At 39.2% G+C, this 17,118-nt stretch overlaps 1 protein-coding gene across 1 annotated transcript in view; it reads left to right on the plus strand.

Annotated features, from left to right (window-relative positions):
• ROR2 (receptor tyrosine kinase like orphan receptor 2) overlaps positions 1-17,118 on the plus strand; it is a 167,477-nt gene that overhangs the window by 145,755 nt on the left and 4,604 nt on the right. Inside the window, exons 5-8 of the mRNA XM_074856597.1 lie at positions 8,751-8,878; positions 12,285-12,599; positions 14,361-14,606; positions 16,273-16,475. Coding sequence (XP_074712698.1) covers positions 8,751-8,878; positions 12,285-12,599; positions 14,361-14,606; positions 16,273-16,475 — 892 coding nt within the window. The remainder of the gene's footprint in view (positions 1-8,750; positions 8,879-12,284; positions 12,600-14,360; positions 14,607-16,272; positions 16,476-17,118) is intronic.

Genomic DNA, 17,118 nt, shown 5'->3' on the forward strand with positions numbered 1-17,118 from the left:
AACACACTGAGAGGGATAACATGCCTTAAAAAAAAGGGGTGGGGAGGAAGACTCATAGTGATTTATTTGCTAAGTGAAAAGTGGGAATGTTGCATGGCCAGGTCTACATTGCCATATGTTGAAATTAGTTTTCTGAAGTTTTTTTCCCCAATTCTTGAGTAACCTGACACTCAGCAAAACACACCTGCAGCCTTCTTTGGATTGACAGCTGACTCATCTGATTTCAAGATTTCATCCCAACATGCTGACACCTATGAAAGCAGAGGGAGAATTTACAAAAATGTCATTTGAGTAAATTGACAGAGAGAGTTGGTAGGTAGAAGTAATATTAGATCATCTGTGTGAAGCTACATGTGGTAATCAGGGGATTATGGCTGGTTATACCTCCAGGGACAATCCTCTGTTCCTTGCAGAAATTCAAGATGTAGGTGTCCTTGTTTAGCTTTCCTTCCTTGACTGTTTTACACAGGATACTATAGTTAGAGCCATCCTGCCACCCATGTCTATACTTCTGTATATGGTTACCGTACTTGAGAACATCAACAGTTTTTGGTACACTGAAACCTTTTCCAAGTATGTAAAGCAATAATAAATATGTGAATGTCTGTGATACTGTCAAACCACAGCAGCATGTAGTGTTATCTAATGAGCATCTCGCCACAGTTTTATATGTTTGGTTCTTTCCTATATCTTCACTAGTGAGAGCTGTGTGTTTTTCTCATTATAGGAATGACAGAGGATAGATAATTCTGTGAAAGAAAGGAGGGCAATACCATTTTCCATTGATTTTATCCACTTTAATTGAAAATGGTATCTTTTAGCAAGGCTCAGCTAGGAGTGCTGACACCCACTAAAGGCAGTGCCTAGTGAGGAGAACAATTTGGTTCATGATTCAGTGAAGCCGTATGCTTAAACCCTGTTGACGTCCTCCCCCTTTCTTGTATTTAAGTGCTTTTTAAATACCTTGCATTAAAAACATCCTCCGTTCATGGTAACTTCAGAAAATATGTTTAAAACATTGTTTGGACTATGTTTGAGAGACAGACTTTGAAGCCTGAGTTCTGTGTTTAAAAATACTGATTTTATAATCTGCTGTGGAAATAATTGCAGTAGGCTAAAAATAAGGTGGTTGTTTACAAGTTGCTGTTTGACAAACAAGTTACTTTGCTCTAGTTCGTCACAAACGCTAAGTCCATTTGCATCTGTGTTTTCACTAATGACACTTCAATGAATTGCTTTAGCTATTACCTGACTTAAAATGGTGTCTCAAATCCTATGATTAACAGTTACAAATTTATCATTTAGTAGAATCAGCAGAATAAAGATCAACTGTTATTTTTTACTGATCTTAGACATGGAATCTGGAGTTTCACTTCGCAACATACTCTTTTAGAAATCAGCAGTTAAATATTCAAATCAAATGCAGCACAATTGCTCTGTTCAGTAAAATGTGACTTTACATTTTGTTAGGGATTCTGTTATGTACTACTTTTCAGATAAAAAGCACAGAAATAAATGCTATTTGTTAATGTTTAATCTAAGTGGTATGCTAGACGTAAGAGAATCTTGCTTTTGGGGTCTCTTGTTACACTCAGTGAGCATCTGGTAGCAAAGTTCATGAGCCATATCTCTGGTGAGTGTAAATTGTCATAGGTCTATTGACTTCAACTGAGCTATGACTATTTATACAAATTCCCCTGCCTGTTAGTTTTTGACTTTTTAACACTAGACTCCATTTCTGATACTATTTATTACATTCCTTTAGTGTGTGGGAAAAGTTTTTATGTCCTTCTTGTATTTCAGTGAAGTCTCTCTTTGAGGTGTTAACTGCTTTGATGGGTATTTTCTGATATCCCAGGAGTGCTGATCTTTAGATGTGGGTGAATATGTGCAAACAATGATTTTATGTGCCGGAAAGGTGGGTTATTTGCAGATAAGCCTTTGGTCAGAGAATGAAACTGTTTGTTCAGAGCATGGATACAGGTAGGGCAGGAAGCCTGTGCTCTTCTCCCATGACATGGGTGCAGGGCGTCTTCATCCAGGTAGGGGCCTGAGGCAGCAGTGAAATTGTCCCTGCCATCCTTTTCTTGGCTACAACAGGCAGGGTACATACAGATATGCAGGTGTAGGTGTCATGGTTCAACCCCAGCGAGGAACTAAGCACCATGCAGTTGCTCGCTCACCCCTTCCCACACCCCTGGTGATGTGGGAAGGAAAATCAAAAAAAAGTACAACTTGTGGGTCAAGATAAGAACAGTTTAATAACTGAAATAAAAGAAAATTTAATAATAATAATAGTAATAATAATAGTAATGAAAATGAAGATAACAAAAAGAGAGAGAAATAGAACCCAGAAAAGACAATGCAATTGCTCATCACCCACTGACCAATGCCCAGACAGTCCCTGAGCAGCGATTGGCCCTTCCTGGCCAACTCCCCCCAGTTTTTGTATTGAACATGTTGTCCTATGGTATGGAATATCCCTTTGGCTAGTTCGGGTCAGCTGTCCTGGCCATGCTCCCTCCCAGCTTCCTGTGCACCTCCTTGCTGGCAGAGCATGGGAAACTGATAAATCCTTGACTTAGGTTAAGTGCTGCTTAACAACAACTAAACCATCAGTGTGTTACCAATGTTATTGTCATACTAAATCCAGAATACAGTACTGTACCAGCTACTAGGAAGAGAATTAACACGCTCTCAGCTGAAACCAGGACAGTGGGTTTTTTTGTATTTTATAGTTCATGGATGGGTTGGGGTTTTTTTTTAGGTTTTCCTGTACATCTGGACTTTGGAAACTTTGCTAGAACCTCCAATCCATTTGTGCATGTTACTGAATTTCTGCCCAGTATGGACAGAAGTTATGGGCAATGTCAGGAGCACCTGGCATTAGCCAAGCCCTTCTCAATTGATGAATAGTAGTTCAGGCAATACTGGTTTTGAAAAATCCTGTTCTTTTCCTACATCAAATATTTATAACTCAGTTGTGTTAATGCCAGTAGTAAAACTTGAATTGATCCTCCTGTGCACAACAGGAGGCCTGCGATAAGGAGCAATTTTATAGCCTACTGTAACTATTACTTTAAAAGACAACACTCCTGGCAAATTTTAATTCATGGTGAAACAAGAAATTGAGTGTTTTATTTAATATTTTCCCTGAAAGGTAAATATACAAACCTGATTAGGAAGTACCAAGTATTTTTCTATGGTAACATTAATATAAATTCCCTTTGTTTTTGACAGGAGGCAAATTTTATAGCTGTGATATGGCATATGTCAAGGGTAGTATGTATCTCTTCTCCCAGATCTTCTCTGTGACCTGTTTCAGTGAGAGGGAGTGAATATTTGGAGATGTGAACTCATTTTAGCCATTGAAAAGTGATCCCCTTGTGTGAATCAAGTTCACTCCCTGGGACTATGATATGATACATGTCAAGAGTAAGGGTAACAAATTACAAGAGCTATAGTGCCAGATTATAAGAGGTCCTGATTTTGAGATGCGGTATAAATAAACCATGAATTCATACGTATATTAAAAACAGAAATTCCTGAGTTTTTACTGCATCCCTTTATAATGCCCTTCCCTCAAGTCAGAGTGATTTGCCTCACTTTGATGATGAAACTTGTTTGATGAAACATAAACTCTTTATTCCTTTAATTCTTTGTACTGCAGGTCATTTAACTTGTGTGCTTTATGTTTATGAAGTAGCTACACATCAGGCTAAGTAAACTTATAATCTGAAATATGATGCCTGTCTTTTTCCCTCTGATCTCACTGTCGATCATAATCATCCTCTTTACACAGCTTCTGCCATCAGTTTTCAAGATGTAGCTATCAAAATCTCTGAGACTTTCCCACAAGATGAGTGACCATATACCAAATGTTGTATTTCTCTACCTGTAGCAAATAAGATGACATAAATCTTTTGTCCTTTCCTTTGTCTGTCACTGTCTAACTGGTTTTCTGTGCATTTGTGCTCTCTTTTGCACTCCACTTGCAATGGAATATCAGGGGGAGTCCTAATATCCTCTCCTAGTATTTGACAGTTTTTAATTAAATGCTGTTTAACCCACGGACAATATGAAAGAGGGTCAAAACTTCAGGTTTATTATTTGCTGTGGGAAGATTTATAAGAAATTTTAACTGTACTTAGTTTGCTGTGGGAAGTCGCTGTAACAAAGTTTTTACTATCTTTTTAAAAACTAACCTCTGGAATATCCTGTTATATTCTATGAATTGGTTTAGTATTGTTTACTTCAGTAAAGTGTAAGCTGAGGATGTATCCCTCCAAATAACTTCTAGATTTATTATTTGAATATATTAAAATACATTGTTCTCAAATTTAATTTTAAATAACATTTTTGTTCGTTTTATTGCAATGGTATCTTGGTAGGCTATTATTAAATTAGTTGGATTTTTTAATATATTCAATCAAAAAAGTTTTTCTGAGTTTCCTGGAGGATTTCTGAGGTTTTGTGCTGATGCACAGTGTTGTGTCTCTTCTATTTTCAGGAAATAGATTTAACTTAGAACCCTGTGTTGTCTTTGTAAGTTAAGCCTGTGGAATGCAATCAGAAAAAAGTTATTGTACTAGCAACTATCTAGTACTCCTCAACTATGCTTCAGAATGCTCTTTGTGAACCCTTGCTAAAGATTGTTATGCCTTCCTGTCTTTTCTCTTATTTTTCAGCAAAACCACTAGGTCTGCACTCACTTTGTTTTCAGGGGCACCAAGTATATACTGAAAGCTTTCATCAGACTTACGTGCTTCACAAAGTGAATTTAGTATTGAACAGGATTTCGACAGTTGCCTTTTGTTTACTGGGACTTTTTTGTTTCATATGCCCTCTGGACTGTTCAGATGTGACAGTTGCATGCAATAGATTGTGTTACATAGATACCATATAGTGTATTGTGCCCAGATGTATTCTTTCAGCATTTCAGATTTTCTGTTAAGAAAAACCTCATTGTTTCCTAGGTATTTTTTTTGTAGTCTTTTATTAGGTATTCTTTCTGTGTCATGTGAAATTAAAGTAATGCTTAATGCCAGGATGGGGGTGGCAATGTTCAGTATGTTTCTGCAGCACATGCAGTACACCTAGAAATCTCTCCATATACTTCTAGAGCAGATATCCACCTTATGGAAGTCTTGCATGACCGTCATCTAGAGAGCTTCCTATTCATGCATGCTGGCCTTTATTCCAATTCAGAGGCACCTGGTTTTTCCAGTGCTTCCTTTATAGACCTATAGAGTAGATTCAACTGGTACTGCACCACTGAATGTGCATCTTCTACATTGCTTGTTTGGTTAATTCTCCGTTTCAGACAGACTTCTTCTGCCCACAAACCTGAAGGCAGACTGTGTTTAATCAGGCAGTGCAGTGCATGTGTGATAAGGAACTTGTAAATATCAGTGCTTGGTTCTTCAAGATGTTTCCAGACTTGATAAGCCTGGTCAACCTTAGAGACACTCCATGTTGTACATAAAAGTAGTATCAGTGTTTTGCTTTTATTTGCACATGCCTGAAATAAAAAGTTCTCCTACTTTAGCTTTCTATTAGAAAGGATAGTTCTTAACCTTATTGTTCTGGCAGAAGATCACTTTATGGGCCTGGAAAACTAATGGCATTCATCGTAAGAAATGGAAGTTGGGGTTTTAGGAATATTAGTCAGATTCTTTACAATTTTATTTTCAAATCCAAACTCTTGTCAAGCATCTGATAATTAGTTGGGAGGAGAGTTCTCTCAATAGGAGAATATACCTTACCTCCACTCTAATTGAGTGCTGAGAAAATTCATGTTCCAGGTGCGCTGTCTTTGAGACTGCCCCCCAGCAAAGGTGAAAAAAAAGGCCAACACTTAGGATGATCCTGACTCTGTTTTGTAAAAAAAAAAAAAAGTTGTATAAAAATGGAAGAAAATCACTAGTAACAAAAGGTAATGCTATCTTGAAACATTCATAAAGAAACAATAAAGAACACAGGTTAAAAAGTACCTATGGTGATTAACTTGTAAGATTTCTGCAAGTGGAACAAATTGAACTCTTCTGGATTCCTCCCGTGGAGTCAGATTTCTGCTTTTACCAAGGTTCTTGATGAGAGCAGACTTTACAGCTCAAGCAGCAGGAAATTGAAGAGTCAGTATTTCTGCCCATTTTCAGCAGCTTTTAACTCTTGCTCTGATCAGCAACTGAATTGCTGGCATATGGTTTGGAGCACAAATCAAAGCCGCACATGGTTCCAAAGACTCCTGTTTGAACTGAGCATGATGTTGCTCCTGCATGGTTTTATCAGATTCCCCCCAGGTTGCTTTTTGCTGCAGACATTTTGCCATGTGCTGAGTGTATATGTAGCTGAGGGAAAGAGTAATCTGTAAGGAGACTGTAAGTGCTGCCACTTCTGCAGCTTTGTTGAAATCAACTATTTTGCTAAGAAGACTAATGTAATTTTGTCCCCTCCATACTAGTACTAGTCAAACTATTCACTGAGTTTCCTGACCTGACAAAGATGCATGTAGAATAACAGCCCAGCTTCTGTCAAAGTATCTGACATCAGGTTACTGTTTACTTTTGCTTGCATCCATGGTAATAGTCATATCCAGTTTAATCAGCAGTTGACTATAACACAGGAGAGGGAAGCATATGTGTGTATATATAGTATCTCAGCTGTATTTAGTTGTTCTTGACAGAAATAAATAAACTGAGCTAAGTAAGAAATCACACTGCTTTTGTCACCAAACCCATGCTATTTGGAGTGCTGTTTTTTATAGATTTTGTGTATGTGTGTGTGCTGGCAAGAGAGCCCTGCACTGAGAGTTGAAGTGTGAGATACAGTTTCAGTTAGATACATTGCAGACTTTGTTCTGCAGGATAGGGGTATGAATTTACTCTTGAGGAAAAGGTCAAACAGAGGTTTCATATTCATTCAGCTCCTTATGGGAATTGCTGACTTCCTATGAAGGTGGTCAAGGATCATAAAACAGGCTCAGACAAAATGCTTTCATATTTTGTCCCTTCAGTCATGATGCAATTGTTGCAAGAATTAGAAGTTTTGTTAAGAGAGTGAAACTGCAGGAATTAAATGATCCTGAAAGATGTCTCCTTTACTTCATCCACCATAATAAAAAACTTACATATCTGTGGAAGCAAAACTTGTTTCAGAGTTTGTAGACAAAATGTTGCTTTATGAATATTATGAATAATTCCTATCCTATGTGATAGGAAATAAAGGCCAGATCTGGAGAACAACTGCATGAGACACTTCATGTCACCATGGTTTATCTAGCAGCTGTGTGATGGATCAGATCCTGTTAATACATTGTCTTTCTGGGAGGAAAGTGAGAGATGCTGCTCCAGTGGTGATTCAATGGTTCCAGCTTTTGGCTACACTGTACGGACAGTCCTGCCCAACCTTCCACTGCCGAAGAGTTCCTAAGACAGAATAAGTTATCAGAAATAAAGGGCTGCACTCGGCACTGTAGATGTTGGGTGATGTGCTCATCATGGTGTTTGTTGTCAGGCATCAGGTTTTCATACTGATTTGGACCAGCTGAAGTTACGTGGTTTTACACATACTCACTGACAGTTTTGTCCTGTTCATGTGGCACCCTAAGGAAGGGTGAAGGTATTTGTAAGAGAAGTGGAAACATGGGTGAACAAAACAGGTCTTGATATCCAAAGACAATAAAGTGCAAAGTGCGGAAGAAGAGTATTGAAGTAATACTTCAAAAATTGCTGGTATTAGAGAGGTATCTCAGACTTTTGAACTGACTGTTTAGTTACAAAACCTGAGTGAGCTTTTGGGTGACCTAGGATTACGCTAGAGTCATGGTTTTCTAGATTATGTTTTATGCCTTTTTTGGTCCATCATGCAGTGAATGACATGATGAGAATCCATCAGGCTAGTGAATCCTAGCATAGAGTCTGTGCTGTGCCAGAGGAAACACACAGCATACTGGTTATTAACTCTGAGAGTGCTCTCACTCTGAAGCCCCTTTTCAGTGCTCAGACGTATATGATCTACAGATCAGCTCTGTATTATTTACTGGGGCTTTGGGGATGATGTGTTGAACCACTGAGCCTTTAGACTAGTGTTTGTATGCCAAAATATTTATGTTTATGTAAGGGAGTAAAATTTGACCCAAAGCCCTGTTGATTTGAAAAAATGTATTAAAATATATGTTGGAAGAGGAATTTGACATTGACTCTGACTAGAGAAAAGAGAAAAAGAGGTTAAAACCTTGATTATTTTTTATTCTGTTTACCTATTTCAGAGTTCAAAATTATTCCATGCTTTAATTAAAGCTTGGCAGGATCTCTTCTGCTGTTCGCTACAGGAAATGAAGAAAGGGAGAGAGAGGCGGGGGAAGAGAACCAACCGTTTGCCTAATGGTACTGGGTGCAGCAAGATGCCAAAAGTGCATGGGGACGTGTAACAAGATCTATGTTGCTGTGTCAGTCTAAAGGGTTTTTAATAGATTCATCTGTCAAATCCCATTACGATTAGCATATGATTTTTAAATTAATCTTGGGTTTTGGTTTACTCCTTTCTCTAATGAGCTATTTACAGGGTGCCTCATTAATGCTTTCAAGGTAGTATAGAGAGAATTGGTGGAGAAAGCTGCACCTGGGGAATGGAACAATTTCAGATTTACAGTCTTTTGTGGTTTTCTCCTTTGATAAGAAAATATTCAGTAAAAATTCTTTTGGGACAACGAGACATCTGCTTATAAAATCCTAACCTGTCTTTTGCAGAGAAGATTACCACGAAGACGGGTTCTGTCAGCCATACAGGGGAATTGCGTGTGCACGAATCATTGGAAACAGGACCATTTATGTGGACTCCCTCCAGATGCAAGGGGAAATTGAAAATCGTATTACTGGTAAGCTTATACATTGCTGTGGCAGGGCAAAAAACATTCATGAAAGTATCCAATTCGGGTATAAATAGTGCTATCATACTTTTCAGTTTTATTGGTCAATGACTAAGACATCCTTATATTAAGGTTTAGAGAAGGTAAGCCAATTTCCCACTTGTGCAGTTAGCAAAATTTGGAGCAAGGAAGATGAATATCTGCTGTTATGTGTAGAAGCTTCTTCTGTGTCATTAAGTAAAACATGAGAGCATTGACTTTTTAACAGCTTGTAGTTTATACTGGAGTTCTTTGCATGATGGATTCAAATAGATTTTTTTAAAAAATCGTTTTGTGATGTAGTAAAAAATTAGTGGTTTTTGATTTTCTTGAAAAATGTGTGGTGACTTTTACCTTGGGTTTCCTCCCCTGTTGCATAATCCTGGTAGAGTCTGGACTTCACATTGATTTATGTAAAACAAGAGTCAACATTTCTGTGTTCTGTCCCTGCTGATTCTTTCTCTGATCGTTGCTTTGGTACAGAGTCACAAACATGCTTCCAAAACCTTAGTGACTTGTAATGGGCTGTACATCAACAGGGGTTTTTGTCCCAGCAACTGGACCTCAGTCAGCTGCATTAGCAGCTGTGACTCCGATGTACACAAGTAGAACAAGCAAACGGATTTGTGGAATAGAGAAAACTGTTTATCATAATACATGGCCAGTTAACTCCATCCAGCAGGAGTTCATTTGCATCTGGCCAAATACGGCTGAAGTAATTGAATCTGCAATTTTAACATAACTACTTGCCAAAAAGAGTTTGACTTCACTTGTCAGTTCTATCTCCTTAAAGATTTTAGCTTAAAGGCTCGTTGTCAAGCCAAAAATCCAGGTCAGGTTTTTTGTGTTCTTGAGATGGTGATCACATTCTGGGACTGGCAAAATCCAGGTGCTGGTCTTTCCTTGTGCTGTTACGATTCAGTCCTCTCCCTCCTTTCTACTGTACTCTGTTGCAATTCCAGCCTGTTTTACCATTATACCATTAATTAATCTATACTATTGATACCATTTTTCTTCTACAACTTAATCTCTGTTCTGTTTGGATGTATGTCAGCAGTATGGGAATGTTCAACTATCTGAAATGATTAAATCTGTAACTCCATGAATTAGGTTCATAATGTTCTTTAAAAAAAATAACCAAAAAACTGTGATATCTTTCAGAAAATGTTTAGTGATCAAGTTATACTTGTCTCTGAAATATACAACATAGGCATTCATGACCTGACTGCTGGATCCCTAATGCCACTGATTATCAGTTAGATTTTGGAGCCTTGGGGCTGGGACTCTGTCCTGAAGTTGAGGAGAATTTCTGATGGGACTGTTATTTTTTAGGAAAACCACCATGTAGAGCTGCCCAGTGCCTAGTTAGACAGTAATGATAGTCCATTAATAATACCACATTTTCAAACATCTGAAGGACGTATCAAATGCCTTTTGCAAAATAAAGCTGAGGATTTCACAGCATACTTTGGTTCTTATGAGTCTTCTTATATGTAAAACAAGTATTGCACAACTGGATGTTCTCTGTACAAATGACAGGGTATTTTTGAAATTGCAGTAACTTGTTAGATTAAAAAAAATCTGCCGTGTAACTGCTGCTGACCTTTTGCTTATACTTTTGCCCATACCTCCTAAACGCAGTTTTTGATGGAAGGTCTTTGTGCTCAGAGCCGTTAGGGCCTTCAGGGGAGACTGTGCGTGGTAAACGGTGACACCTACTGCCCGACGCCAGGAACATTTAACAAGGTTACAGGCGAGACATCTATTGAGTATTTTCATTCTGGATTTTCATTTCCCTGTTGTGCTGATGTGTGAAATACATTCCTTTTGTCTCTACCGCCCCTGATGCTGTTCGGTCCTGGCCACGTGGTTAGGTGAGAATTGCATCCTTCTATTAAAAAAAAGACGTTTCTGGATAAGAATTTGAGACGTGACTTGAAAGGCCAACAATAAAGAGTGCATGGACCTGACCCCTGACTTGTGGATATGTGTAGCTAGCAGTGTCTTTGCTGTGCTGCTTAATATTTGTTTAATAACTAAAAAAATAAACCCCTTGGATGCCACCACACAGTCCTGCTGGCTTTTGTGCCTCCCGTCAGAATAAGGACACAATTGTGAATTGTGCACTCTTCACTCATGCTGGACTAAATTCTGTAATGCCTTCACAAAAATTAGTGTGGTGTTTCAAATAGCCAACAGTAACCTCTTCGCTCCTTCAGGTTTATTTTTTCCCTGTTAGTCTTCAGGACAAGCACACATCACAGCTGTCATTTGGGGCCTGATATGCTTGCATGCAGTGTTCCCTAAATGACTGATAAACAATTATATTCCTGTGTTAACATTCCTGTATTAACATAAACAAAGGTGTAAACAGTGCAAAAGGCTGGAGCTGGTGCTGCTTGCTGCATGTGTGATGTTTAGGAAGAGACAGAAGACTCTCTGATAGCAGGTGGCAGCAGGAAATACATGGTTGAAAGGAGAGAGCTGGACAAGAGCAAAAGAATTGATTTGTAGGTTGTAAATAGACTGCTGAATGACTTGAACTGCTCATTTCCTCTCTTTTTACAGTGTGCGTTGGTGGAACGTGCAGTCTAGCAAGCCTCACACACAAATTATGCTTTCCAGTGTGGGAATGAATGTTCCTACATTTAAAGCTTGATTCATCCCCAGACACATGATGCACATGCACATTTGACTGTTCTTTGCAATGTGCAAGGAAACTCAGATAAATGTTAGTACGTAGATGCTGGGAGCTGAAGGGGAGTATTAAGTTCCTAATTCATTATGACATTTGTTTTAATGTGATAAGTATGCTGAGATTGATTACATTCATTTTTCCCAAAACCACTGCCTGTTAGGCTTCTTGTGTCTATAATAGCTATATCTCCCCAAATACCAATAGCACACTTCCTTTTGCCTGTCAAGACTTGAAAAACACTTGTCTTGTTTAGTGATCAAAATGTCTGCAGGAGGAAGAAGCTTAGGTGATCCTTGTTCAGATTTTACCTAATTAGGAATTTAGGAAATACATGTTAGTATCCTGGAAGGCATATCTTGCTTTCGCTCTTTATCCTTTTAAGTTAAAATTAGTCAAGCGCCAACAGTTTGCTCAATGCTAGTCATTGGGTAACTTTGTAGGAACTGAGGTCCTACAAGCTCTGTGCATATGTCAGAGGGACACTGGAATGCTGGATTTGCTTTCTGCATTTGTCAGCTCTCCTTTACAGTAGAAATGACCTCATTTCCCTATTGCTCAGTAGTCTTTCAGACCCTCAGGAAAAGATGAAAGTTGTAAAAGGCAAATGAGATTAAAATTATGTCATTTCTTGTGCTTCTCATTAATTAATACTTAAGCAGTATTTTTGTTCCTTTCCAGCTGCATTTACCATGATTGGCACTTCCACGCATTTGTCTGATCAGTGCTCACAGTTTGCTATACCATCCTTCTGCCACTTTGTGTTTCCCCTGTGTGACGAGCGCTCTCGGACCCCTAAGCCACGGGAACTGTGTCGGGATGAATGTGAAGTTCTGGAGAATGATCTCTGTAGGCAGGAGTACAACATTGCTAGGTCAAACCCCCTGATCTTGATGCAACTACAGTTGCCTAAATGTGAGGATCTCCCACGACCTGACACCTTGGAAGCTGCCAACTGCATAAGGATCGGGATCCCTGTGGAGAGACTCAGTCGGTGTAAGTCTGGGTGTTTCATCACTGGGAAAAAGTAGGGTTTGTTGCTTCCTCAGGTTGGGTCTGAGGGACAATATTTTATCAGTCACTCTTTTTGTAAAGAAAGTGCTGGTATACTGGATGCTACTGCTTTTTATCATGTTAATACTGACCATAATCTTGCACTTCCGTAAAGTACAGTTAGGATGGCGAGGAAGTTTAAAGGATGCTGCTTATTACTGGAAAGTTTTATAGCAACCACCCTGGGCTATAAAACTCAGTGTTCACACAACTGATTTGACTCAGATTTTTGAGGGGTAGCAACGTGTTCCAGGCTTCCCTTCTCACATGCCTGTCCTCACCTCTGGCTCAGTCCGTGCCTTTCTGGATGAGTGAAACATCCCCCATACAGCTATTTGTGAGTTCTGTTTACCTGTCAATAAACCTCAGATAGGCTGTGGAAGCTTCACTGGCAAAATCTGTTGAGAAACTGAACATTTAATGTTCATTATTTCTATATGGAAATCCACAAGAATATTATTCCTGTAAATTGAGTATGGAGTGTAATTGTCTTTCTTCACCCACACAGGATGGGTGAAAACATTGATCTTGCTTCCGTGAATTTATATTTGCATCCAGGAGTTGAAGGGCTGTTCCGTTGTCAGTAATTATGTGCTGACAATTTTTCTGCCTACTCCGTTTCCTAGCAATTAATCACCACCCCCTACAAGGTTCAACAAGGAAGCTCCAAGAGTCTATATATGTTTAAAGTTCAAAGTGTGATAAGAGTATTCTGAATATCCATTGTCTGAACCCACAGTTAGGAGCAGGGGTCATGACATAACGATGGGCATGGAAAACTAGCTGTGTACTAGTAAGGCAATAATCTAGTGTAGCTGAGAAGCAGAAATAACTGAGAAAATGATGACAGAGACAAAGCAGCCAGGGAAGAGGTATCAAGCAAAAGGAATGAGAATAAAATGAACAAAAAGTCTGACAAGTACTCCCTGCAAGGGTACAGTGGGGCATGAGTGCCCTGGGGGTTTGGAGGAGGGGCTCTGAGAGAGCTGGATGCCTGATGGCTGGTGACAGGGACTCAGAAAAATGGAGAAGATAATGTTGCAAACATGCAGAAGAATGCATGGTTCAGTTCAGGTGGTATGTATCACTCAAAAATGTGAGGTGATACATATCACTCAAAAAGTATGAAGAGAACATAGCAGCAAAACAGAGAGAATAGAGATCGGAGTTCAGCAGACATGGAAGTGATTGATGTATGTAAAGAGAAGAAAAGCCTGAATCCCTTCTCTGTAAAGAGGAAAAGAAGGAAAAATTGGCAAGAGGCATTAGAAAATGTGCTAATTTCTCTAGGAAGCAGTGTGAGGAAGACAGGAAGATTATGAGAAGTAAAAGTGGCAGGAAGTTTACATTGTTGGCATCTGAAGATTTTTCCTGAAGTGAAACTAATATCTCTAATTTAACTTACATAGGCCTATATCTAAAGGTCCATACATGCTCCTTAGTAGCAACTTGCAGAGTTACCAAATATTGGTGTGTATAGCCATAGAGCTGAGACACTCCAGGGCAGAATCCAGAAATAACTGGGTGTAAGAGTACAGATGTCCACAGAACTGAAATTTCAAGCCCCGCAGCTTTCATTTAAATCCTGAAGTACCTAAATTTAAGTACTTATGGCATACATGGTCTATGCACTTCAACCCTTTTGGTTTGCTGGCCCTTGCTTGTTTTGTTATTTGCAACATTTTGTCAAACCCTGTGTTGCAGATCATCAGTGCTACAACGGTTCTGGAGCAGACTACAGAGGGACAGTCAGTGTTACTAAGTCTGGCCACACTTGCCAACTCTGGGACTCCCAGAGTCCCCATAACCATGATCTGACAAGCACACAGTTTCCAGAGCTAGGTGGAGGACATGCATATTGCCGAAATCCTGGAGGTCAGATGGATGGGCCCTGGTGTTTTACGAAGAATAAAAACGTACGCGTGGAACTGTGTGACATACCTTCTTGTAGTATGTATTCTCTTTCTTTTTTCCCCTACTACTGTCCTAAATCCTGTGTAATTTTGAATGTTCCCTATTTTTACAAGTATAATTCACTTAAAAGGATTATGCTTTCAAATGTTTCACTTGTTGTAATGCAACACCCTTGTTTTGCATATAGACATTTAACAGAGATCAGAGCTTGTAACTGAGATGTTGTGAAACTTTTTTATTATGTATTGGGTGCTTAAGCTGAGATAATAATTAACAGTACTGCTGCAGTTTGTATTCTAACTTGTCAAATGCCAGACTTGACATACTTATCACCTGTATGTGTTTGGTTTGCTCACACTACTCAATGGTATATTGCCTTCACTCTGTATGACATCTTGCAGGCAGCAAGGATTTTCAGATCCTGTAGAGGGAGATACAGCACCATGCTTGGTTGGAAGGAACTGTGTGAAGTGCAGAAGCAGAGCTATAAAACAGACGATCTTATCAGAAAATCCCTACACTATCTGCTAGTGGCTCTGTACTGCACAACTGATAGCAAAAATAAAAAGCACAGCTCTCACAGCTTAATACTGTCCCACTCACTTCCGTGTATGGGTACAGCCTTCACTCTAAAGCTGTTAGAGTGGTAACAGTCTTTGGACGCAACAAAGCAACCTAATATTGTACTGCATTAGGACAAAAAGCATGTTTCCTGCAGCAACAGATGTATCATGGAAGCCATAAAAGTGGTTTTGTTACAGATTGCCTAGATATTTAAGAGCGCTCAGAATTGATATGAAATTTCTTAGTTACTTCACTTTTTTACAATAACATGATTTGACATTTATAATAAATTTCTACGTTGCGTGTGACATGGTATAAAGATAACACTGGGATGTGGTTGTGGTGAAAGCAGTAACCACATATAGCAAAACCACAGAATGCAGAAGACATCCCAGGCAGTTCCAATGAACATTTTGGACATCACTCTGCTTTCTAGAGTCTCTTAAGTATCAAGAAAAAAGCATTTTAGGAAGGTTCCAGAACAGTCATTAAGTGTATTGATGGCTCTTTCACGTCTGTCTCACTGTTACATAAAAGCACTTTAATTCTATTAAGTACAGAACAAATAATATCTCTAACAGTGAGAAGTGAGATTTATTTTATTCTGGGCAGAAGTGGTACCAGTGGAGGTAAACAGTGGGCAAAATGCTGATAAAATTGATGTTGGGTGAAAAGGTCAGACTGCAATATTGTGCTGTGGTTTATCACATTGAGTTCACTGCTTTATATACTGTGATGAAGGCTACTCACTTATTTTTCATCCCCTGAACAAGATAATGCAATGATACTCTGGTCTATGTTCTGCAGTTTCCACAACCAAGAGCCTCAAAAATAAAGTGAAATAAACCACATACTGTTACAGTCAACACATTAAATGTGGGGCTTCTAGTTTATCTTCATACTGATAGTTGCTATGTCCATTCAAATTTCTTTGAAATATTTAATGGAAAATTGTGGAGAAAGGGGAGAGGGCAATGTGGCTTCTGTTTTCAAGCTATAGGTGTTTACTTTTTGTTTAAAATACAGTATTAATAATCATGCTGTAGTTGTTTGTTGTTTGTTTGGGGTTTTTTTGCTTTACTATCCAATGCATTAAAAAGTACTTCCTGTAAACAATGAACATTTCTGTGCCTGACAGGTCCACGTGACAACAGTAAAATGGGAATCCTCTACATCCTGGTTCCCAGCATAGCCATCCCCCTGGTTATCGCCTGCCTTTTCTTCCTGGTCTGTATGTGCAGAAACAAGCAGAAGGCATCTGCTGCTACACCACAGCGCCGCCAGCTGATGGCGTCTCCTAGCCAGGACATGGAAATGCCACTCATTAATCAACACAAACAGGTATTTTTTCCATAACTTGCTTAGGCCACATATTTCCAAAGTGTCGTGATTTTCAGTGTCTCAGGTTGTCGGTGTTCAAATGGAGCTGTGTTGTAAGTGACCTAATTTTCATACTGCACTGGCCATCTACTGCAGTGAAAACCAGGTCTTGCACTCGCTAGCTGTGTCTAGAAATCCTGGCCTCGGGCAACAGCTTTCAGGACAAAGTATTTCATGACATTTGTCCTTACCTATCAACCCCCATTCTGCCTGTTTTCTCAGTGACTGGAAATGTTTTTATTTCTGATCCAGTCTTCAGCCTGCAGCTCATTTTCACTCCTGGTAATGACATGGCTGGTTTGCTTGTTTAAAGCAAGATGCACAGTGGGGTTTCTTGTCTAATCCGTCAGCTCAGTCCGCTGGTATTCTGAACCACCGCCGACCAGGGAGCTGAGCTGGGGTGCAACATGTTTCTAAGGCTGTGTATCACAAAGGATGGTGAAATGAAAATGGCTTTGAACTTCTGTCTACAGATCTCAGCTCCCGCATACAATTTTCTAGGTCAACTAACTGATCTCCACGCTAAAATCCTCTCAGAGCTAATGTTGAATTTTTAATCACAGCATTTACAAGATGCAAGCTTTAAAAAACAATGCTCAAATTG

Source organism: Strix uralensis, chromosome Z, assembly GCF_047716275.1.
Source record: "Strix uralensis isolate ZFMK-TIS-50842 chromosome Z, bStrUra1, whole genome shotgun sequence".
Classification (NCBI taxonomy): domain Eukaryota; kingdom Metazoa; phylum Chordata; class Aves; order Strigiformes; family Strigidae; genus Strix; species Strix uralensis.